The 22,004-nt window shown below is 39.8% G+C and overlaps 1 protein-coding gene and 1 long non-coding RNA gene across 3 annotated transcripts in view; both read left to right on the forward strand.

The window, feature by feature from the left end:
- Nucleotides 1–22,004, forward strand: part of LOC142600752 (uncharacterized) — a 48,018-nt gene that overhangs the window by 21,693 nt on the left and 4,321 nt on the right. The window lies entirely within an intron of this gene.
- MC4R (melanocortin 4 receptor) lies at nt 1,610–3,198 on the forward strand. Of its 2 annotated transcripts, XM_075747121.1 has the most exons (2): nt 1,610–1,627; nt 2,326–3,198. In XM_075747121.1, exon 2 carries the CDS (start codon nt 2,434–2,436, stop codon nt 3,196–3,198), a length of 765 nt encoding a protein of 254 aa, XP_075603236.1. In that variant the 5' UTR covers nt 1,610–1,627; nt 2,326–2,433. The 2 variants fall into 2 exon arrangements, with proteins under 2 accessions (XP_075603236.1, XP_010305517.1); XM_010307215.2 differs by lacking the exon at nt 1,610–1,627 and having other exon boundaries at nt 2,203–3,198.

Consider the following 22,004-nt stretch of genomic DNA (forward strand, 5'->3'; position numbering starts at 1 on the left):
ACATAAATTTTCTCCCTGCTCTCACATTATAGCTATGTCCTTAAGGGTTAGGTATGCAAGTCCTGTCTGTGGCAGGAGTTAGTGTATACTGGCCCAGAGATCAGTAACTAGATAATAAATCTCTTTGAATCCTGGCTTGCATTATGTCTTGATAGGAAGTAAATCTCACCTTCTCAGCAGCAAGCTATTCTTTCATTGCAAGGATGCTGCTGGCAAATGATGTTTTCCAAACTGATAAATGTGGGATTTCCTGTGTGGCAAGTCATTTTGTTTGTCTTGGGTGTTTATGTTTCAGCTTTATGAAACAATCTGTCTGGGGAAAGGCCCAGAAATAATTGGCTGAGGCTTTTCTTCTGACAGAGGTCTTTATAACCATAGATCTATAGCAAAACCAAATGTGAAAGTAAAATCATGTTTCACCCTGGTGCTGGGATGTTGAATATAGATAGTTGTGCTTCCACAGGCGTATTGTATTCCTTTATATCTTTATAGCTGTTCATTTTAAAACCAGCTAATGGATGGAAGATGAAAAAAGTTTCAGAGGTTAAAGAAAATAGATGCCTGCATCAGATACAGACCCCTCCATAGCTCTCCTGGTAGTTGACTGGAAATGTTCATTCAAACAACTTCCTTGCAAACATTACTCCCAGGGGTAGTGACTGACTTTCCTATAACTTCCATAGCTTTAAAATCCACCTGTACTTTAGGCTTTGTTCAGTATATTTGTTTTTCAATCCATAGTTGCAATGCTTGAAGAGGAAAGAGCAAAACCACTTTTGTTCCTGTCTCTTCATATTCATTTGGCATTCTTTTCCTCCTTCTTCTCAATGGGCTTTCCCTGGCAGACTGCACACAAGCTGACTTTGAGCTCATGCCAAGTAAGCACAGGGACATCCCTCCAGATGGAATTTTAGGACATTTATTGATGCCTTTGTGTCATTACCATTGTATGAGCCCCATTTCTTACAGATCACAAATTTGTCTCCTGTTGCTTTCCTTCATCTATTCTAAATACTAACTTTTCTTTTTCTGCCCAACATGCTAATTCCTGATGGCATCAGGGCTTTTGCAATCAACTCTATCATCGTTTCCTTCCTGGAAATAAGACGATGAAGATGGCTATTACCTGGGAGAAACTGCTTTCTTTAGGACAATTTAAGCCATTTGTGACTTTGGCACCTTGTTCTGGTTTTGATTCTTAGATGGTCTCAATTTCTTAAAAATTATAAGCTTAGAGAGTATAATGGAACTTTGCAACAACACATCTTGCAAATGGCCACCTAAGGCATAGAAAAGTTAGCAAGGCAAGGGAGATATGGGAGACAGAAACAAGAGGAAATAAGTATTCTCTTACTTCCTTGTCCTTTGTCAAATATACAAGGCAGAGCAACTTTGTGCCACAGAAGGGGCAAGAGTAAATCGCAGTAAATCACAGTGTGAAAAAGAAAAAGCTGTCAGTTCAGCTATAGGAATTCTGTAAGATTGCTAGTACAGTTCTGTAAGACTGCTAATTAAAAATCAGTATTAAAATACTATTCTGAGAAGTTAAAGAAAGGAAACAAATCTCTCGTAGCCCATCTGCTTTCCTGTAGCTCGTGCTGCATCTGAATCTGCTGTGCCGTGTGATGTTTCAGAGATGCTCAGAATCAGCAGCGCCTCGACTTTCTGTGGCTCCTGAGCCCCATTGGCTGGAAGGCAAAGCAGAGGCGGGGAGTGCCCTGAATATTTTTCTCCTCCACACACCATAAAACAGGCAGCCAGCATGCACTGTCTGACAGCGAGACCGGTGCTTGCAGTTTGAAATTAGTTTCTGCTCCACAGCAATCACCTGGGCATTTTATGTTTGCCTCTTTTAATGGAAGAGAACAAAAAAAACCTTGCAGCATACCAGTGAACTAAACAGGAACTGACCATAAGGGAGAATCTGATGCAAACTTACAGACTGTTTGGACTCTGTGACATAGATCATTAAGGTAAATGTGATGATGATCAGAAACTGCATCTGTGAGAGAGTAAACCAGCATTTCTGAGTTTGAAACCTTATTTTGTATCAGCAGCCAAAGTGTTCTGAACTGCTGCCTGCCTCAGTGCTGGCTTATTTTTCTTTTCTTCCCAAGCTGAAAAGCCAAAGAAGGTTTTCAAAGGAATGCAAAAAGGAACAGGAGTTTTAAAAGCAGGAAGCTGAAAGGGGCTCTCCATAAGATGAATTTCACCCAGCACCGTGGGACACTCCAGCATCTCCATTTCTGGAACCACAGCTACGGACTGCACGGAGGTGCCAGCGAGCCCAATGCAAAGGGCCACTCCTCGGGCGGCTGCTACGAGCAACTCTTTGTATCTCCTGAAGTGTTTGTGACTCTGGGCATCATCAGCTTGCTGGAGAACGTCTTGGTCATTGTGGCGATAGCCAAGAACAAGAACCTCCATTCACCCATGTACTTCTTCATCTGTAGCTTGGCAGTGGCTGACATGCTAGTGAGTGTATCTAATGGATCAGAAACTATTGTCATCACGCTGCTAAACAATACAGATACAGATGCACAGAGCTTTACCATAAACATTGACAATGTCATTGACTCAGTGATTTGCAGTTCCTTGCTTGCATCAATTTGCAGTCTCCTTTCAATAGCAGTGGACAGGTACTTTACTATCTTTTATGCCCTCCAGTACCATAATATCATGACGGTGAAGCGCGTAGGGATCATCATCACATGCATCTGGGCTGCTTGCACAGTCTCAGGCATTTTGTTCATCATTTACTCTGACAGCAGTGTTGTCATCATCTGCCTTATTAGCATGTTCTTCACTATGCTCATTCTCATGGCATCCCTCTATGTCCACATGTTCATGATGGCTCGGATGCATATCAAAAAGATTGCTGTTCTTCCAGGGACTGGCCCTATTCGTCAAGGGGCCAACATGAAAGGGGCCATCACTCTCACCATCCTGATTGGAGTTTTTGTTGTGTGCTGGGCTCCATTTTTCCTGCACCTGATTTTCTACATCTCCTGCCCCTACAACCCTTACTGTGTGTGTTTCATGTCCCACTTTAACTTCTACCTCATCCTCATCATGTGCAATTCCATCATTGATCCACTCATCTATGCATTCCGGAGTCAGGAGCTCAGGAAAACATTCAAGGAGATTATATGCTGCTGTAGCCTGAGAGGGCTTTGTGATCTGCCTGGCAAATATTAAACTGAGTGGATATATTACTGTGTACATAACATGCAGCACAGACTTCCAAGCCTTCAGATGCTCTTTCTCAGCAGAATTCGGGTTAAGTTTTTAAGAGAGAGCACCTCTTTCTGTCTCCCCCCCCGTCATCCTTGTATCCCATTCATGTGTAACTCATATTTCTGTATAATGTTTGTGATATCTAGAGTTTGTAACTTATTTGGCTGGAAAGATAAGAAGCACTTCATACCAATTTGTAAGTAAGCAAATAAATGTAATGATGAATGTGAAATACTAACAAACACAAGCAGCTGTATGTTCCAGCTGCTGACAAAATAAATAACTTGCCTGACTTACAGTACATATTGGGTGACACTGTTCCTTATTCTGTTGAAGTAATTATAGCTATCCATTGCATTATATACAGCTTAAAATAGAGCATATGCTTTTCTGTTAGTGGATGAGAAGTTCTCTGAAATTAGAAAGCAGATTTTTCATAAAGGTTACTGCAACCAACGAATTGTGTTCATTCATTTTTCAACTCTTTTCCTCCTACTCCACAAGCAGAAATTCTGTTCTTTGTTACAGTTATTGCCTACAATAAGATTTTTCAAACGCCTGCTACCCAGACAATTGAATGCTTAGGTTTTCAGGGGGTTTTTTTCAAGATGATGATTGTTGTATGTCTCAGAGTACCTTTCTGCAAAGTTGATATTGCTCCCTGGAGCATCAGTTAGCCCTGGATATATTTGCTAGACTGGCATCCAGGTAGACTAGCACCCTTCATTCAGCTATGAAGCAGGTACAGTATTAACACTGACAGTACCAGCACCAATATAAAGTTTCACTGAGAGATTTACCTGATGAAGATTAAGAGGAAACTTCCTTGTTCTGAGGTGCTGTGAGGAACAAGGACTCTGTGCTTCGGAAGAAAATACATCCTTGTTAGAAACAAGCTGCCCTGAATTCTGAAGTGTGGTGGTAGCAGATGGGATCCACTGCCAGGATCCTTACAGAGGAGTCAAGGTATGTGTTTAATTTGGCTTGAGCACCTCAGACCATACTGTGGAGCGTACGACCTTCGTGGGCGCAATGCTTATCACATGGAAGGGATGCTGGCTGATGAGTCTGTAAACCCATACTCTGTGTCTGGCAGCCCTGTGTGTTACTGCTGCTTTAGTTCAGTTCACCTTTTCAGGCATATAATTGATGTGTTCTCAGTTTCATGCTAAAACGCCACTCTCTCTCCACAGATTTTAATAGGGACGTCAGGTCCCTGATTTTAGCACCTTTGGAAGTGTTTAAAGTATAAATGTGAGTACACAGGATTCCGTGATTCCCTCAACACCTTGACAATATCAATTTCTATGTAAGGGCATAGAAAAATTAATTTATTTATTCCCAGAAAGTATAAAAACATAGTGGTAACTGGTAGAAGACCTAGAAATTCTGATTTAAAAAGTCAAAATTGAATGTAAAGAATAATATAGGTTTTAATCCTGGATGCCTGATTTTACCAAGATGAGTAGTGAATTAGTTGGATTAGCAGTTCCATTAATTTTCTTGGAAACAGCTTGTTAACTCAAGCTGCTTGTTGCCTCATTAAAGAAAGACATACAATGAAAAGCTATTCATGAGAGCTCAATGTTTGCTACCTGGGATTCTCCTCTAGAAGCTGATCTTTCAGTTGTGGGTAACTTTTCAGGATGCGATAAAACTGTGACAACATTTGGACCTCTGCCACATAAGGTGGGTCTCAGTATCTTTAACTTCAATTTACTTACAGGGAGAGTAAGAAAGTAATTTGACTTTGTGTATCGAAGTTCCTTGGTAGACCAGCAGCAGAGAAATCAGGTGTCCTATACCCTACTCTTGCACTCCATCCACCACATTGCTTGCAACACACTCCTGTTACCTTCTTTCAGCTTTAGAATCACAGACTTATATACTCATAGAATCATAGAATGGTTTGGGTTGGAAGAGATCTTAAAGATCATCTAGTTCCAACCCCCCTGCCATGGGCAGGGACACCCTCCACTAGACCAGGTTGCCCACAGCCCCATCCAGCCTGGCCTTGAACTCTTCCAGGGAGGGGGGCATCCACAGCTTCTCTGGGCAACCTGTTCCAGTGCCTCACCACCCTCAAAGGAAATAATTGTCTTCCTTATATCTAATCTTAATCTACCCTCTTTTAGTTTAAAGCCACTACCCTTTGTCCTATCAATACACACCCTTGTAACCAGTCCCTCTCCAGCTTTCCTGTAGGCCCCTTCAGGTACTGGAAGGCTGCTATGTGGTCTCCCCAGAACCTTAGTAAATGATACTGCCACATTATAATGGTTGTTGTGTGCCACATTGTAATGGTTGCTGTGTGGAAGATGTGGAAATATATCTACTACATTAACTCTACTTATTTTCTTCTGGAGGAAACTATAAATATTTCAATAATACATCCCTACCTCATTCCACTGGATAGCGAATAAAAAATGCCAAAGAAGGAGGATTAAAGCTCAAGGGGTTAAAAATGAGTGTACTGAAACTAATAGTCTATCCAAAAATCCAATGGACTTTATTAGAGGCTTTTCTCTCTCCCACAGGACATGATGCTAGCTATGCAAAAATGCTCTGGCAATGCAAGAAATTGCTGATGCCAGTATGCCAGTTTGAACAAGACAAAAATCTCACTTGGTCTTTGTTTTGCCTCACTTTCTTTAGTTATTTTAGGACTGTAAATTAGGATATTGGGCTCCAGATACTGCTTTTGTAGTCCATGGTTGCAGACAGGGTCTAGTGGAAAGTGTCCCAAGAGCAAGATACTACCTTAGGTGCTCTGAACATTACCTCGAAAGTCTCTCTTTCTCCCCTTAGTCTATACAAGGACCAGACATCTAATTTAAACACATCTGAATTCTGAAGAGTCTGTGCTTCTGTAAATTGCTTCCTGAATTCCCAGCTGATTCTTAAAACAAACAGTCTCACTTCTTTTTGCAACCCAAGGGGAAGAGAAATAACAATTAATTTGTATTATGCTGGTGTGGAGGTTTTCATCAATGGTTTTCTTGTAGTTTTCAAAAATGGTGTGTATCTCTTTTGTGCTTATTTGGACTAAGACTAGTCAAGACAGTTGTGACCTCATTAAGCTCTAAATCTCATTTAGAAATCTAATTTTTCAAACTAGCTTATTCCAGAGTTTTAGCAACTCTGAGCCTGGTTAACAGCTGTTCTGTCTTTATTTTATAAAGCTAAATGTATATACGTACTTTTTAAAATGGAGTTTTTAATTAAAGAGAACTTTTTCGTTTCATGGTGTTATCTTTTAGAGTGTAATTTATTGAAATTGCTGGCAAACCTCCTACATAGATAATTTTCCTATTCCCAGATACTCTGTTCCTTCTGAGTAGCTGAATCAGTTTCTGTTTGCCTATAATTCTGGCAACTTTCCAGTAGAGAGCCATAGAAATTGGTGTTGTGAAAGATAAATAAGTTCATCTAGCTTGCTGGAGAGTGGGGACAGTGGAGGATCATTTTCCACACTCAATTTGCTGGAGCTTTGTTCTTCTATTTGAAAGTCTTCTAAGAAAATGAGATATTTTTTTTCTTTAAATATCTGGGACCCTAATCACTTTAGCACTTAGCATTGTAGTCATGTTATGTAACAATGGCACGTTCCTCTGTGGCAAGGAAATGGTTTTGTCTCCACTTTACAGGTGTAAGGATTTACATTTTCACTTCTGCTGGAGAAAGGGGGCTAATGGATTTTCTCAGCCTCCTAGAATGCAGTCTTTGCCTGAGCTGGGAATTGATGGTAGTGTTCTCAAAAACTGGTTGCAATATAACACACAGAACTTTTGAAGCAAATTCCTTTCTTTGAGAGGGACATTTCTTTGGCTTTGAATTACTTTCCCAACAAACAAAGGACTCCAAAAAGCACTTAGGAGGCTGTAGTTCATAGAATCATAGAATCATAGAATGGTTTGGGATGGAAGGGACCTTAAAGACCATCTAGTTCCAACCCCCCTGCCATGGGCAGGGACACCCTCCACTAGACCAGGCTGCCCAAAGCCCCATCCAACCTGGCCTTGAACACTTCCAGGGAGGGGGCATCTACAACTTCACTGGGCAACCTGTTCCACTGCCTCACCACCTTCACAGTAAAGAATTTCTTCCTAATATCTAATCTAAATCTACTCTCTTTCAGTTTGTAAGCCATTATCCCTTGTCCTATCACTACATGCCTTTGTAACCAGTCCCTCTCCAGCTTTCCTGTAGGCCCTTTCAGGTACTTTAGTACTTTAGTTGGCCTCAATAGAGTGGATTTTGAATGATGATCCAAGATCCTCTTTGCAACTGAAACATGCTATCATCTGGAAGCAAGGTGAAATGCACTGATGGACTCACATAGTACTGAATGTGCACCAACAACAATGCTTTCAGTTACGCCTTTAATAGATGTGTAGAATACACATTACTGAAGTAATTCTAAAATGACTTTGTTGTTGTTAAACTGATCCTATTCTTCAGCGTGTTTATTGAGGGTGTCCTGGTTTCAGATGAGATAGAGCTAATTTTCTTTCTAGTAGCTGGTATAGCACTGTGGTTTGGATTTAGGATGAGAATAATGTTGACAACACACTGATGGTTTTAGTTGTTGCTGGGTAGTTGTAGTGTCTACACTAAGCCAAGGACTTTTCAGCTTCCCATGCCGTGCCAGGTGCACAAGAAGCTGGGAGAGCACAGCCAGGACAGCTGGCCCAGGCTGGCCAGAGGGATAGTCCCTGCCATAGAACATCAAGCTCCAGATATAACTGGGGAAGCGAGCCGGGGAGTGGGATCACTGCTTGGAAACAGACTGGGCATCAGATTGGTTTTTTTCACTTTTGCATGTGCTGAGCAATTGCATTTGTGCCTCATTTGTGTTATAGTTATTACTACTATTATTAGTATTATTCTGCTCCTTTGTTATCCTATTAAACTACCTTTATCTCAACCCACAAGTTTTTTTTCTGTTCTCCTCTCCATCGCCTTGGTGGTGGAGGGGTGAGCTAGGGGCTGCATGGTGCTTAGTTACGGCTGGGGTCAAACCACAACGAGGGTCTCCTTCATTCTCAAGCTGAATTCTGGTGAAGAACTTTAGTCCTGATATTATTTATAATATCCTGTATTGCTTATAGGCTTGAATAAAATTTGCAGTCTCAATCCCACTGGAAGGAGCTCTCAGAAAATGTACTTTTAGGGATGAAATCTTCATTATTTGTCCAGAAATTACTTCAGATTTTAAATTAATATTCCAATCCTTTCAATCATGTGTCAAGTATCCTAGGATTTTCTCTTTGTATGAAATACTTCTCTCATTAAAAAAAGACGTCATATGTCACAGGAACTGTCTACTGCTACTACAGATACTCACCGTCATATAAGCCAGGTTATGAATTGACCATTTTTTTTGTTTCAAATGGTTCAGTTGTCCTAGCTGTTTTTCATATCTTTGCCCACTCTGTTCATAGAAGAAGAGATTTTCAGATTTGTGGATTAAAAATCACGCCCTTTGAGCTTGCAATGTAAATGTATTCATCAGTTTTGCTTTTACCCATTTGTTCCCTTGCAAACATTGTTCATTTGTTTCAATTGTTCTCCTTCACGCTTGGTATATTTCTGTATTGGTGTATTTCTGGATTGCCATCAGTCTGAGCTCTCTGAGTCACCCCTTGCCTGTGTGGTGGGTTTCTCTTTGGCCAACAGCAAAACCCACATCCAGCTGCTTGCTCACTCCCCACCTTAGTGGGACGAGGGGCGAAAACAAGAACAGGAACGAGAAAGCTCGTGGGTCTGGATGAAGACAGGGATATCACTTACCATCACGGGTGAAACAGACTTGAGTTGGGGATAATGAAATAATTATGGCTAATTAAAATAATCGTTTACTTACTTACTGATTCAGCTAGTGGGAAACAAAAAGACAAACAGTAGGTCAGCGCTTTGCCCTTTCTTACCCGAGGCGCCTGCCTGTGGCTGAGGGGCTCAGCTGTGCCCTGCGGTGGGGCCCTTGGAGCCGGCTGGAACCGTCTGTGTCGGGCACCGGGCGGCACCGGGCAGCCCCGGCCGCTCCACACAGGGGCCGCACCTGCAGGCCCCCCACTGCCAGCACCTGGGCACCCGCACCCGGTACGACATGGTAGGCAACAATAGTGTAAGCAGCATTTCAGGTGAAGTCCCATTGCTCTGTACCTTTTAGTTCAGTTCCACAGAAAACTCCTCACCTAACTTATTTGCCTCTTTCATGTCCGTAGTTTCCACGTGTCTCCTTTGGGTCTTTTTTCCCCTGCAATGAGCTAATCAACCCAAAATGTTCCCCTCTTGGGCTCTTTCCTGCTGAAGAGCTGTCACTGTAGAGCTTCAAAACCTGTTATTAGCATCTGAATTAATGACTTTGAATAACATCTTGTTGACTCCCATCCTATTTCTATTATTTCAATCCTCAGAATGATCCACTTTCCCTAACTGGTTTTCAGCTAGTCCTTTCTGTGGAAATTGCAGCCAACCTTTTACCACCAAGATCTGGCCCTGGCACGTCCCTCTTGACACAGGCCGGTGGGACCCACAGGTCAGGCTTCAGCCTCTGCCGTGTAAGCAAGGATCCTTTGTAAATCTTGCATATGTTGTGCCGTGCATCAATAACAAATAATTTATATAGGTTACCAGGTGGCAAAAAGAAAACTGAAAAAAATAAAGGTGTGCAATTTGCCATACTTAACTGTTTTTGAAACAAACACATTATAGCTTATTAGAGCTTTATTCTTTGTAAAAGGCAGTGAGTGAGTAAACAAACAAAATACATTTGGAGCCAGTATCAGCAGAGCGTAAACAAAACACTTTATCCATGCAATAATCTGCAGCAACCATTCTGAAGTGCAGAAGGAATTAAAACATATTATGAGGATAGTATTTGCTATAAAAATATCTTGAGATAACATCTCTGTGCAGTTCTGAGATTTCTTCTTATCCTAACACAGGTCATATAGAGTTCAACATACACTTCTCATGTACATTATAAAAAACCCAGCAAGGTTTCTAACGTTTTATTCAGTACAGCCTGAAAAAACAATCAAACTTGATTTGCAAGGGGAAAAAAGACAAAAGAAGGGGTCTGAAAATAAAAAAAAAAGGGGGGCGGGGAATGAAATTGCTTCTGTTGAGGTAATCGTTTTCCACACTTTCCCAATTTTGGCTGGGCCAAGGGAATCTGAAAGCTTTCTGGAAAGCAGGAATTGTGCACATATCTGTCCATAGATTTAACTGCCTATGCATAAACCTGCCAACTTCTGACTGACTAGTGGGTTTTTGCATTAAAGCACTGAAAGTCATCTTACAGTGTGCACCATACATTATCACTGATGCTTCTATTTATCTGGATACACATACAGACACAGTAAACTTGGAAAAAAGCTTGGCTGTGCATGAAGACAAACACAAATAATGCATGTTTGGTAGAAATAAATCTTCACTTTTTATCCTGATTTTTTTACTGGGGAGATGAAATGGGTGTCATTTCTTTCTTATGATTATTGTCTTCAGCCTCAACCGTGGAAATGCAATGCTCACAAGTAATACAGACAGCCTAATTTCCCCACCCACCCCCTCCCCACTCCCCCCCTAAGACAAAGATACTCGTTCTCAGTAAGGATTGTCTCCAGGCCAAATAGGGTGATATTCCATCCAATATTAAAGGCCAGGGGAGGTTCAGATTGGATATTAGGAAAAGTTTCTTCACCGAAAGTGTTATCAAGCATTGGAACAGGCTGTCCAGGGAAGTGGTTGAGTCGCCATCCCTGGAGGTATTGCGTAGATAGAAAGACGTGTAGATGTGGTGCTTAGGGACATGGTTTAGTGGTGAACTTGGCAGTGTTAGGTTAACAGTTGGAATTGATGATCTTAAAGGTCTTTTGCAACCTAAATGATTCTATGGCTTTTATGGTTCATGGTGTCGTTGGTATAAACTCTCCTTATCTGTGAACTGTGTACCAGTGCACACCAGCATCGCTCAGTTTGGGACTATTTATCAACTACCAACTGCCCAAGGCAAAAGACTGAGACAGCTAATCCATGAAGGTGTCAGCTGAAGCAAGAGATGACCCATCTTAATTGCTTTTCAAACAACTCCTCTCAGACTTGAAGATCTGCTGGCACATCAGGAATGCAATAGCCAACAGCCGGGGAATTCAGGGAAGATTTAACTGTGGATTTGGACTGTAAATTTGGTTCTGGCCTCATGGAAGATACATATCTGTGAAGTTTCCATCAGTCCTGCAGGAAATCCCATATTTCTCACTACCTTCGTGCAACCAGGTGACCCAGGCTGTTCCTTTCCCTGAAAGCAGAAGATAGTGCTTGACTGGCTCAGGGGAATGGGACAGTGGTAGAAACTCAGAGGTAAAATCTGAGTAACCTAATTGATGTTAGTTCAAGTTATTTGCTAGAGATGGTTTCATGCTCTTACAGGCCTTGCTATGGGCCATGTTTCAAATATATCTTTATAGCAATAATGTCAGAGCTACTGTCCCAGTAAGAGCTTGGTCAGTAGTAAGATATCTGCACTAAAATTAAAGGAGTATGGAATTTTATATATCATACACACACCATACAACATGTATAATTTTAGCCAAATTTTACCTAAGTTTTCAAAAGGCTTTACCTGCTTCTGAATACCAGCCAAAGAGAACTTAATATCTCTGATTTTGGATGCCACAAAGTTAGGATCCTTTGTGTATCGAAATATTCTGAATACTCAAATATCCTTTGTGTGTCCAAATATTGTGCTCACTTTATGAAATCTCAGTCACTTCTGCCACATGCGGTGCCTTAGTGGTCAAATCCAGAATTATAAATTGTGTACCATCTGATACATTCCCAGCTTTGAAGATTCTGTTGATCTCAGCTATTTTAGCTCTGAAAGAAATGTTGTGATTAACTTCATAGAACTGAAATGGTCATGATGCTTTAGACCATATAAATTGACTGCATGTAGATATTGAAAAACAAGACCATGGACTTCATTTTTTCCTTCAAATAATTGTAAAGTTTTGATTTGTCTGTGGGAGTAAAATCAATGAGAGGAATAAGATGCTATCTTATTAAATGAAATTTAGTTAGAAAGAGGCTTTTTAAGGCAGGGTGTAGGATCGTTGTTTTTGTTTTAATGAGTCAAACATTGTTTTCTAAAGGAAAAACAATTTCTCAGACAGAAAAAGTTGCAAACCAGTACTGCCTTACTAAAAAAATAATAGACATAAGTAACTACTAAATGTTGTACTTCAGAACTGGACTTCTGCTTTTTCATTCTTTTCAAATGCGGTGTCTAGTGAATTAACCCTATCCCTAACAATTTAAGGGGATATTTATAAAAAGATGCATAGCAGGGAAAAGATAGATAAGGAGCAAATTCTTTCTCCCAATGGAAGCAATAGGGGACACTTCGTGGAGCTGATTCAAGCAGGATTCAGAAGATAAGATGGAAGCTGGCTGTAGACTTGGGGAAATTACTGCCAATAAGAGCTGTGGATGCTAAAAGTGTACATGGTTTCAAGGAAGAACTGCCCAAACTGTTGGGAGAGAAATCCAATGAGTCTTACTAACGGCACACATCCACAAACAGCTCAGAAAGTCTATGAGCTGTAAATAACTAGAGACAGGAGAAGTATTATGGAGCAGCATCATACATACTTACTGCCTTCCCTAGCCCGTGTAAGGGCATATTTTCCTGTTGGTTTTCCAGTTAGAGAAGCATTCTTAACTAAATTAAATGTCATTTCCCATTAGCAATTAAAAAAAAAGACAAAAAAAAGGAAAAGAAAAAAGGTGAGGTGGAGTTGTAAAGACACAAACCTGGGGAAAACCAAATGATTGTTGGAGATAACAAATAAAGAATGGTGAAAGGGTGAGGACTAATGGATCAAAAAAGTAAATTATATAGGACTGGAGAGAGACACAGAGCAGAATATCCTGTCTCTGCCTACCTCTCCCTTAGGTTACCCACTGTAGTTAAGGATGGTGTCAAATGATGTTTTGGCCAGACGTGTGACTGGTGAAGGGACCAGAAACAGGCTACACCATCACCAGGTCACCTCCACCAGGCTTCTTCCTCTAGTGCTGAGGATAACCAGCATGGGCAGAAGATTGGCAAGAATGTGGCTTGTGGGGACTTGGATGGCCACTGCTTGAGGTAGGATAGCTTCACATTAACCCCATATGGATAATGCCATGCCCTGATATAGGACAACAATGGCTATTCTCAGAAGGTGCTTTCTTACCTGACGTCCTGGTATAGAGCTGCTTGGAAGATGAGGCCAATGGCCAGTCTTAAAGTATGCTGGCATATTTTATGTAGGCAGCATAAAATGCATAAACCAATGTGTGTCTATGTATGTGTGTGTGTGCGTCCCTGGTTTGTAGCCCCCTCCCCAGCTTCTCCTGGAGGAAGTGCTCTTGTCTGGAAGTAACCAGATCCCCAAAGCATTGCTGTGGGTTTCCCCTGTGGCTGCCTTCACCCCAGTGAGATACAGACTGATTGACACTTCTGCTCTTCTCCCTGGATATTGCTGCTCCGACGGAAAGCTCGCTTGTGTCCTGGACTACCTGACCAGCTTCTCTCCTCTTGCTAGGCCTCCCATACTCTATGTTTATCTCCTTCCTAACTGGGGTGTATGCACATGTCCTCTCTCAAGTTGATTTCTGATCCAAATGAGCTGTCATTTCCCAGCAAATAGTTCACAACTGCAGCAGTACTTTTTTACATGCTAGAAATATTAAAGCAGTTAGTGACACTTTCTTTTATCTGTATTATCATGGGGCATTTAAGTTTGCAGCCGCAGAGATACATTGGGAAGAGCTACCACTCCAAATGTATATATTCAAACAGTGCCAGCATAGCCATCTGTCACTGAATTAATTACATGATTTTGATGTTTCATCAATCATGGAGCTTGACCTTAAACATGGAAGCCTCAGCTCACTTGCCATGTTCATCCATCTTTTGCTTCAGTCTTGAGATTGCTATTCAAATGTTGGGATGCTCAAGGAATACAGCTTTTGATGTTCAATGGAAAAGTTTAGTTTATTCCAAACTGAGTCTGGTTTTTAACTGTCATTTAGAAGGGTGGTCTGAGGTCAGGAAATCCCAAGAACAGATGCTCAGGGAGATATGCACTTCTCTGAGTATCTAGGTATTCAAAGAAAAGCAGAGGTTTGAATTTGTCTCCTTCTGAGGTGCAGGCTTGCCCTCCCACATGGTACTGTGGAAACAGCAGTATAGCCACTGAGTGCCTTGTGGGATGCTGTGAAAACATGTCTTCATAGTGCTTCAGCTTTCCTGCTAGCCAGAGAAAGAAGAGATAGAACACATTCACAGCCTTTCTTACCATTCTATGTTGTCTTAATAAATAATGAACCAATTTTCTTGTGGAAAAATATAATTTACTACAAAGTCATTACGACCATATTTAAGGCAGAGGAGCTTTGAGCTCCTCTTGCACTATATTTCTTGCCTTCTGAGATCTAGTTTCTTAACCTGAACGTGGTACTCATATTTTCTTATCCTCATTCCCCTAAAGAATATCAGTTAAACTTTCCTGCTGTCTAATGCAGGAATTAAAAATGCAGACAGAAAGTATGATGTGTCATTGGCATGCCTCTGTTCTGTTGCAGTGCCTTTACTGATGACAGGGAAATCTCAGATGTAAACATTAATTTCCCAATGATGACAACAGGGACAAGAAAAGACTCATTTGTATACGCTTTCCCCCTCATTTTCTGGTTTATAGGCATCATATATCTTCTTGTAATACAGATTTTATAGCCTCTTTTTTAACAAAGGACCAGCCTCAAAAAGATTGGATGCAATTTAGGGAAAAAAATCAACTAAACCCCAACTCAGCATGGTAATATTGTTTATTTAAGTCTGACAGCTACTCAGGCTCAAATTGAACTGCTAGCTGTACAGTAAGTAGTGACCAGATGGCTCCAACTTCAGCTTATTACATTGTTTTGAGGAGAGGACATTCTTTGATATAATGTCTTGAAGGAAAACTTGAAGGCAACACAAGAAGGTAATACTTGGCATATCTTTCAAAACAGAGAAACTCTTTTTTCCATATTAGATGCTGGGACTGCAGAATGCAAGTTCTGCACTTCTGGATTTGGGTTTTCTCTCTTTTCATTAGTTGAGATTTTTAAAAAGCTTTAAATATCCTGGAATTTTCTAATTAGAAAGGCAAAGACAGATCTGAGAGGAAAACATTTTTGTAGGCCAGGTGGCTCTACCTTGGAACTCATGAAGTGTTGAGTAGAAAATCTTTGTACCTGATGAATCTTACCTAATAATAAATTTCTGTAGATTTTTTACTCTCACTTGTTCAAAATGGGTGTTCTGGAGCATTAATGTGAGTAAAAGCAGTCACAGGGGAAAGAAGTGATTTAGAAACACCAAACGTTTTTATGTTAGATGTTAACTGCAACATATGATCCACCTTCAAGGTAGCTGAATGTGAAGAGCTGTGGTTACTGAAGAGCATCCAGTCATTAAGTTCGGTGCCTGACAAACAGGAGTGGTTGCAGCTCTTTGACCTTAGAATCTCTATAACTTACAAATCCCTCCATCTAACAGACTAACACATAACACCTACAAAAAAAAAAAAAAAAGAAGAAGAAAAAACCAAACCAAAACCAATCCTGTCTGTCACACATGCATTTATATGGCAATTTTTTGCCATGCAGTTTCAGCATTTTAATTACTAAGAGGCTGTAATGTCAGAGGAAGGGAAGGCATCCCTATATTTTGTGCTAGGTGAAGAATTTAATTCTGGTAATACTAAACAGCTGCACTTCTAAAAGGTCTCATTACAAAGATAGTGTATCTTTTGGCTGACATGCTTAGTTTCTTGCGTGACATCTCCAGACTCTTCCATCATTCAACTTGTGTTGCCCTCTCCAAGCTCTACATGTGTCAGAAAAGGTGGCCATCTCCTCAGTAGATAACACTGGAAAGACTGTGTGCTCTTGCTGTGTTTCCTCACAACAGAAAAGTTCTTGAGCATGATCCTTGATGCTTGACACAACTGTAGATACTGTTTTATATGCCACAGAGAAAGTAGTAGTTTATTGAGTTTGCGGTTTAGGTCAGGGGATAATTCCTCTTTCTATGATAACTCTGCAATTCAAATGAATTAATGAGAACTTGCAACATTTTTTTAGCAAAGCAACTGAGTTTTAAAATCAGTTTGAGAAAGAATTTTTTTTTTTTTTCTTTTGCACAGCCCAGTAGCCAAAGGAATAGGCTTGTTTTAAAGGAATCCTTCCAGAAGAGACTGTGCAGTTCCTTGTGAAAATGTGCTCCTTTTGGCAATCTTAGCTGGCATTTCTAAGTGACTGAAAGGAACTGCAGCTTGGTGATCTAGGCAATGAATGATTTTCACAGCTTCCTATCCCATGAAGTATAATGCACAGAGCATTTGTCTCTGAAATTGGGTAGGTTTATCAGCTCCTGAGGGACCTTTCAGTAGTTCTTCCAGGCTATTACTATGCTTCAGAGGTCACATAATGCTTTGACATTACCAGTCCAAATAGCTTAAGATGAGCTTCTGAGCTTCCATTTATTGTTGCTTTATAATAGGAAACGCAGAGAAAATTTAGTTCCAAAGTGAATTCTAAGATTAAATGGCCTGAAGTTAGTAAGAATTTCAACTTCTAAAGGGGTTGATACATAAATATCTTTAACAATTAAGGCAGTATGAGTAGGGAGACCTTAATCTCTTGTGCTACCAACAGAGATTCAATCTAAAGGAATTTAGAGTTTCTTCTTGAAAAGGTACTGATTTTTACAGGTGCTAACTTTCATAGATACAGAACAATAGAATATTAGAAATAAGCAGAAAAGTAACAACTTTTCTAGCTATAGATAGTTTAATGATTGCTTCTAATCAGAACCTGGCTTCTAATTACACTAGGAATGTACTTCACTGAAATCTGCCCTCAAAATGAATTTTAAGAGAAAGATTATAATGCCACTTGAAGCGGTACCTTTTTTTTTTCTTTTTTTTTTTTTTTTTAAGGATGTCATTTGCACTGCTTTTACTGATTAATTCACTTGGCTGTCATTAGCATCCATGTTTTCTTTTTTACTGTATCTGCAACATTAAAGTAGGAAATACATTTCAGCTCTCAGGACTGTCCTTTATTTCTTAGATTTTTTGGCCAGAAAATCAGTGCAATTTAGAACTTTTGCTAAAACATCCCTATAGAATTGCATAGTTAACTAGAACAAGTCTGAAATAGATTATTTTAAGTATATTGCATATATCTTGGTTTGTCCCAAAAGCTTCATCAATTTAAATCTGTTCTCATCCATTTGGGGATATTGAAGTCTTTGACAATTTTCAAGCACATCTGAGTTCTGGTTTAATACAAACTTTCCGTCCCTGCTCAGCCCCAGAGGAGTGAGAGCTCTGAAACTTTCATAGCAATACAGAAAATTCCTTAAATGCTCCCACAGCATCATGATGACCTCTTTCAAGTGATTTAGCACTCCTTGTGTCCCATTTCCTTGTCTGTAAAACAAAATTTAAAAAAGATTAACTAACTGCTCTGCACGTCTATTGAGAATTTCATGGTTTTGATGTCATTTAAAAAGGAAATATTTATGTGACATTAGCTCCTAAATCCTGAAACCATATTAGATTCCACTGACTAAGAAAGATTCTATATAAATGTAAGGTAGTTAATAGTACAGTTGCTGAAATAGCAGAAGCTAAAGTTCTTTTGTATGTGATATGCTATTGCAATCATTTCCCAGGAAATGAAAGTAATGTCCCTGAAAGGTATGTCCCCCTCACCCCTCTCTCTCCCTGTTTCAGGAATCTCTGGGGCTTTGGGTCTGGGAGCAGTTTGTTAAAGCACTGGCAGGGAAACCCTAAGACTTCCTTTTTTAATGATAAAAGTCAGAATGCTTCATCTTGTCATTCCAATGCATTGTGGAAACTGATAAGAAGGAATATTGCTCTCTCCTTATCTTTAGTTTTTGAAGAACATTTATGCAATACTAGTAGAAGAGCAGTAGTAGGAATACCAATAAATATTTAGAGATTATAAGCCTCCTTGTGAAACTCTCTGGTCCAATTCTGTTCCCTTTGAAATAGGGATAGTAAATCTAGGCTGACTTCAGTGAAGTCTGGATTTCACCTCTGACATTTAAATGCCACTGTTGTGGCACATATATTTACTGGGGATACAGAAAGTGCATTACGAAATGAAAATAACCTTTGCACCAAGGTTTTTATCCCAATTGCAATATTCTCTGATGACATCCCATCATTTTTTCTTTTCTTGTTAATATCAGAGTGACCACTTGAAAGACCCCAAAGGTCCAGGTGCTATTTGCACAAGTTTCTACATGATCATAAAAATCAGATTCTAAACACTCATCAGAAAGCTTTGCCTTAACCTTTCTTTATTTCTTTTTCTTCACAGGTTTTATTCTTCCCCAATAAATTCGGCTGTATACTGTTCTTTCCTCAAGAGTTCTTCCTCTAAAATTTTCTTCCATTTTCCTGTGCATCCCCTCAGAGGTTTCTTTACCTGGGAGGAGCATGCTTAGCTGGAAAGCGTGGTGGGGTTGGCAGGAGGGAAACATTGCAGCTAGAGGAATGTAAGGCTTGGAAGCATGATAGGAAGAGAAGGGATTTGATACAGCTCAGATGTGATAGAAAGAGGGGGTGGGTTGGTTTTTTGTTTGTTTGAATCTCTTTCCTTAAAGGTGAAGAGGGAATAGTGCAAACTGTTGCAGCTCAGGATGGTATAGAAAGTTGCTGGAAATGAGAGCAAGTATGGGAAAAGGTAGGAGGTACTTCCTCACAAATTCTTTTACTTTAATGCATCTTGTGTAGCAGAGATCTATGTTCTCTATGCCAAAAGTTCGTTGTTTGAAAGTGTGATAAAGCGAACACTATCTTAAGACGCTGACAGCTTCTTTAGTGTTTCCACGGTTTTCCCATAAAGAAAGGTGCAGATAGCATCACTTCAAAGCTCTGGCTAGCTGTTCGCACAAGGCTGCCCATCACAGTCTACTTGCAACTGCATAAGCCCAAGTGTTGGGAGAAATTTTCACAGTTATAGCTAGCTAGCTTTTTTATGAACTCTTGTTTTTTAGTTAAAAAAATAAATGTTTTTCCTTTGTTAAATTCTGTAAGTACATTAATGTTGTTCTACCCTTTGTCAACAGTACTAGGGAATGATAAGCAACCATCTCTCATAAGTAGATTTTTACTTATTACAAACTTAATAATCTGAGATCTTTAACTTAAAATGAAAATAAGGTCTCAAAAGACTCAAATTATACCCTGAAAATTGGTATACTTCTAGGTAAGTGAAATACAGTCCCAAAGTTTATTTTGTTCTTAGGACAGCAATAATTCTTTTGTGTCAATCTCAAGTAGGAAAGCATAGGTGTGTTACTAGAACTTAGGACAAGATACCAAAGTCTGTCTCCATGTAACTGGGATGTTTGAGACCTACTTGTTTTGGGTGCTGATTAATTTTCTAACTTGCTACAGGTTCAGTAACTTACTGTAGAGATTTGGCAATTGCTTTATATTTAGAACAAAATTCACAAAGATAGGAACTGGGTATTGTTCATATTACTTGCATAAAGGAGGAATCAAGATGGAGTAATGACATTTGAAGTGCTTTTGGATGATCTTACCCATGTTGCAGAAGTTTATTTTAGCCTTCCTAATCCAAAATCAGGATTTCATTGAAGCCTTTTTTCTTTTTTTTTCTTTTTTCTTTTTGCCTTGCAATCTCATCAGATCCTTCTACCCAGAGCTGATCCTACCTATTATTTTCCTGTTCCTCCTCTTTGATCAAAGTTTTCCTGTCTATGACTTCCAAATGTACTTGTATGTTATCTTTCAAGTGATTCTCGCTGCTGGTTCTCAAATCTACACACTGTCTGACAGGACAGCTGCTCTAAGTTTCATGCATGCTCTCTGAAGCTTCCCTGCATATGAAAATGTGCTGCTTTGTACTCTAAGGAGATGTATTATTTCATTGATTTCTGGAAATGGAACAGCACACAGCAAAGTGACTGGCAATTTGACGACTGGGATGTTAAGCAGAGATCTGGCTGGAGAGGCAGGGAGAGGAAGAGATGTTTGAAGAAGCTCGAAATCATCTGCTGAATATATTGGAAAGCATTTTAAAGATCAAAAGACTATGGACAATTCATTAATATTCAATTCCTAGGGAAAGGACTGAGATCATGGCAAATCCTTTAATAAGTGTTTGTCTTTTACTGTCTCCATCATTACCTATCTTAAAGGTTTCAAATAATACTTTACATTAAAAGAAGCATATCAGTCTGCTGACTTTTTGGGTGTCTGCTTGACTATTTATAATGTTCTTTTAACAAGAAAAAGTAAACCAGAGGGCAGTTGCACAGTGTGTAAAGCTAATGACTAACAGTGAAGATTCAGCTGTCCTAACTTCAGACTTTTAAAAGTTAGGTCTGTAGAATAAATTGCTCATCTGCAGTTCCCTCTTCAGGCAGAAGAAGAAGAGAAAGGTGCCTTTGAAGCGTAACTGATACCATTTTCAGATAGACTTCTGCAGATGTTATCTAGAAATCCCAGTCTGACTTCATTACCTAGTCTCAGGCTCCCTCTATAGTCAATCTGCCTGAAAGCTGAGAAGTTCATGACTCTCTTAGTTCCAGTAAACAGAACAGGTATTACTGGCACGCAGGCACAAGCCTGTGATGCAATGCCCACTGTTTATATGGCTTCAGAACTGGTCATCTCAAATGCAGCCATGATCTAAAAAAAAAAAAAGTCACTCAGAGCTGGGTGTATTATGAAGCAAAAAATTATAAACTCTGTCAGAGGGTTGAGTGAAGGAGCAAGAATTCAGATATACTTACTGCTTTGTCTAGATGGAAGTCTACATGCTGCTCTGCTGCAGGATATTTGGTATGCTTTTCACATGGCCTGTGTCTCCCAGTGAGCTGTGTATGGAGTTAAAGAATATAAGTTTTGAGTTTGGGATTTTGCATTAAAGGCCAGGTACCTTAAAGTAGGGTCACACAATCCTCTACTGTGTTGATTCCCTAACAGCCTGCTGGAGTCTGAAAACCAAGGAATTTAATTATCTGCTGAGTACAACCTGAGCTTCATCAGCTTTCAAATGAGCAAAATTTAATTGAGAATATTCCATATGCAGTGAAGGAGCAGAAGAATCAGACTGGAAACTCTGTACGCAGCAAAGCTTCCCAGATTTGATGAGTGGGAGTGAAATTACTCTGGAATGATTTTAATTTTTTTTTTTTTTTGTCATCAGCTTTTGAGTTCAGACACATATTATACCAGATGAACCAGAAAGCGAGTCTTTCTGATTTCTCTCTGAACATCATTGCCACTTGATAAACAAAAGTCTGCATCACTGGAAGCTGTAGTCTCTGTTCCACTGAAAGTGCTAATGTCCCCAAAATAATGTGGGCAAAAAAGCAAACCGGAATATTTGTACCATTTCTCACCATTGACTTAGCTTCATATAGAATTTGGCTAAACACCAGAGAGGAAAGTGAGATTAGTCATTCATTGGTAGAAAAGCAAAAGCAATATTTTCTGGATAGGTATTATGTAGTTCATACTTGTGCTTTAGACCAGAGGGAAAAACATAATAAAGAGAGCAGCAGCAAAACAAAGTCAAATAGTAGAGAATCTCTGTGTTCTGGGAATGGCACAGTACCACTGGGAAGTTTCAACCTAATGGTCATAATGCACAGGCAC

The sequence above is a fragment of the Balearica regulorum genome, chromosome 2 (assembly GCF_011004875.1).
Source record: "Balearica regulorum gibbericeps isolate bBalReg1 chromosome 2, bBalReg1.pri, whole genome shotgun sequence".
NCBI lineage: Eukaryota > Metazoa > Chordata > Aves > Gruiformes > Gruidae > Balearica > Balearica regulorum.

What these genes read in the sequence shown, in the direction of transcription:
- MC4R (XM_010307215.2), top strand. Translation starts at nt 2,203, where the DNA reads ATGAATTTCACCCAGCACCGTGGGACACTCCAGCATCTCCATTTCTGG.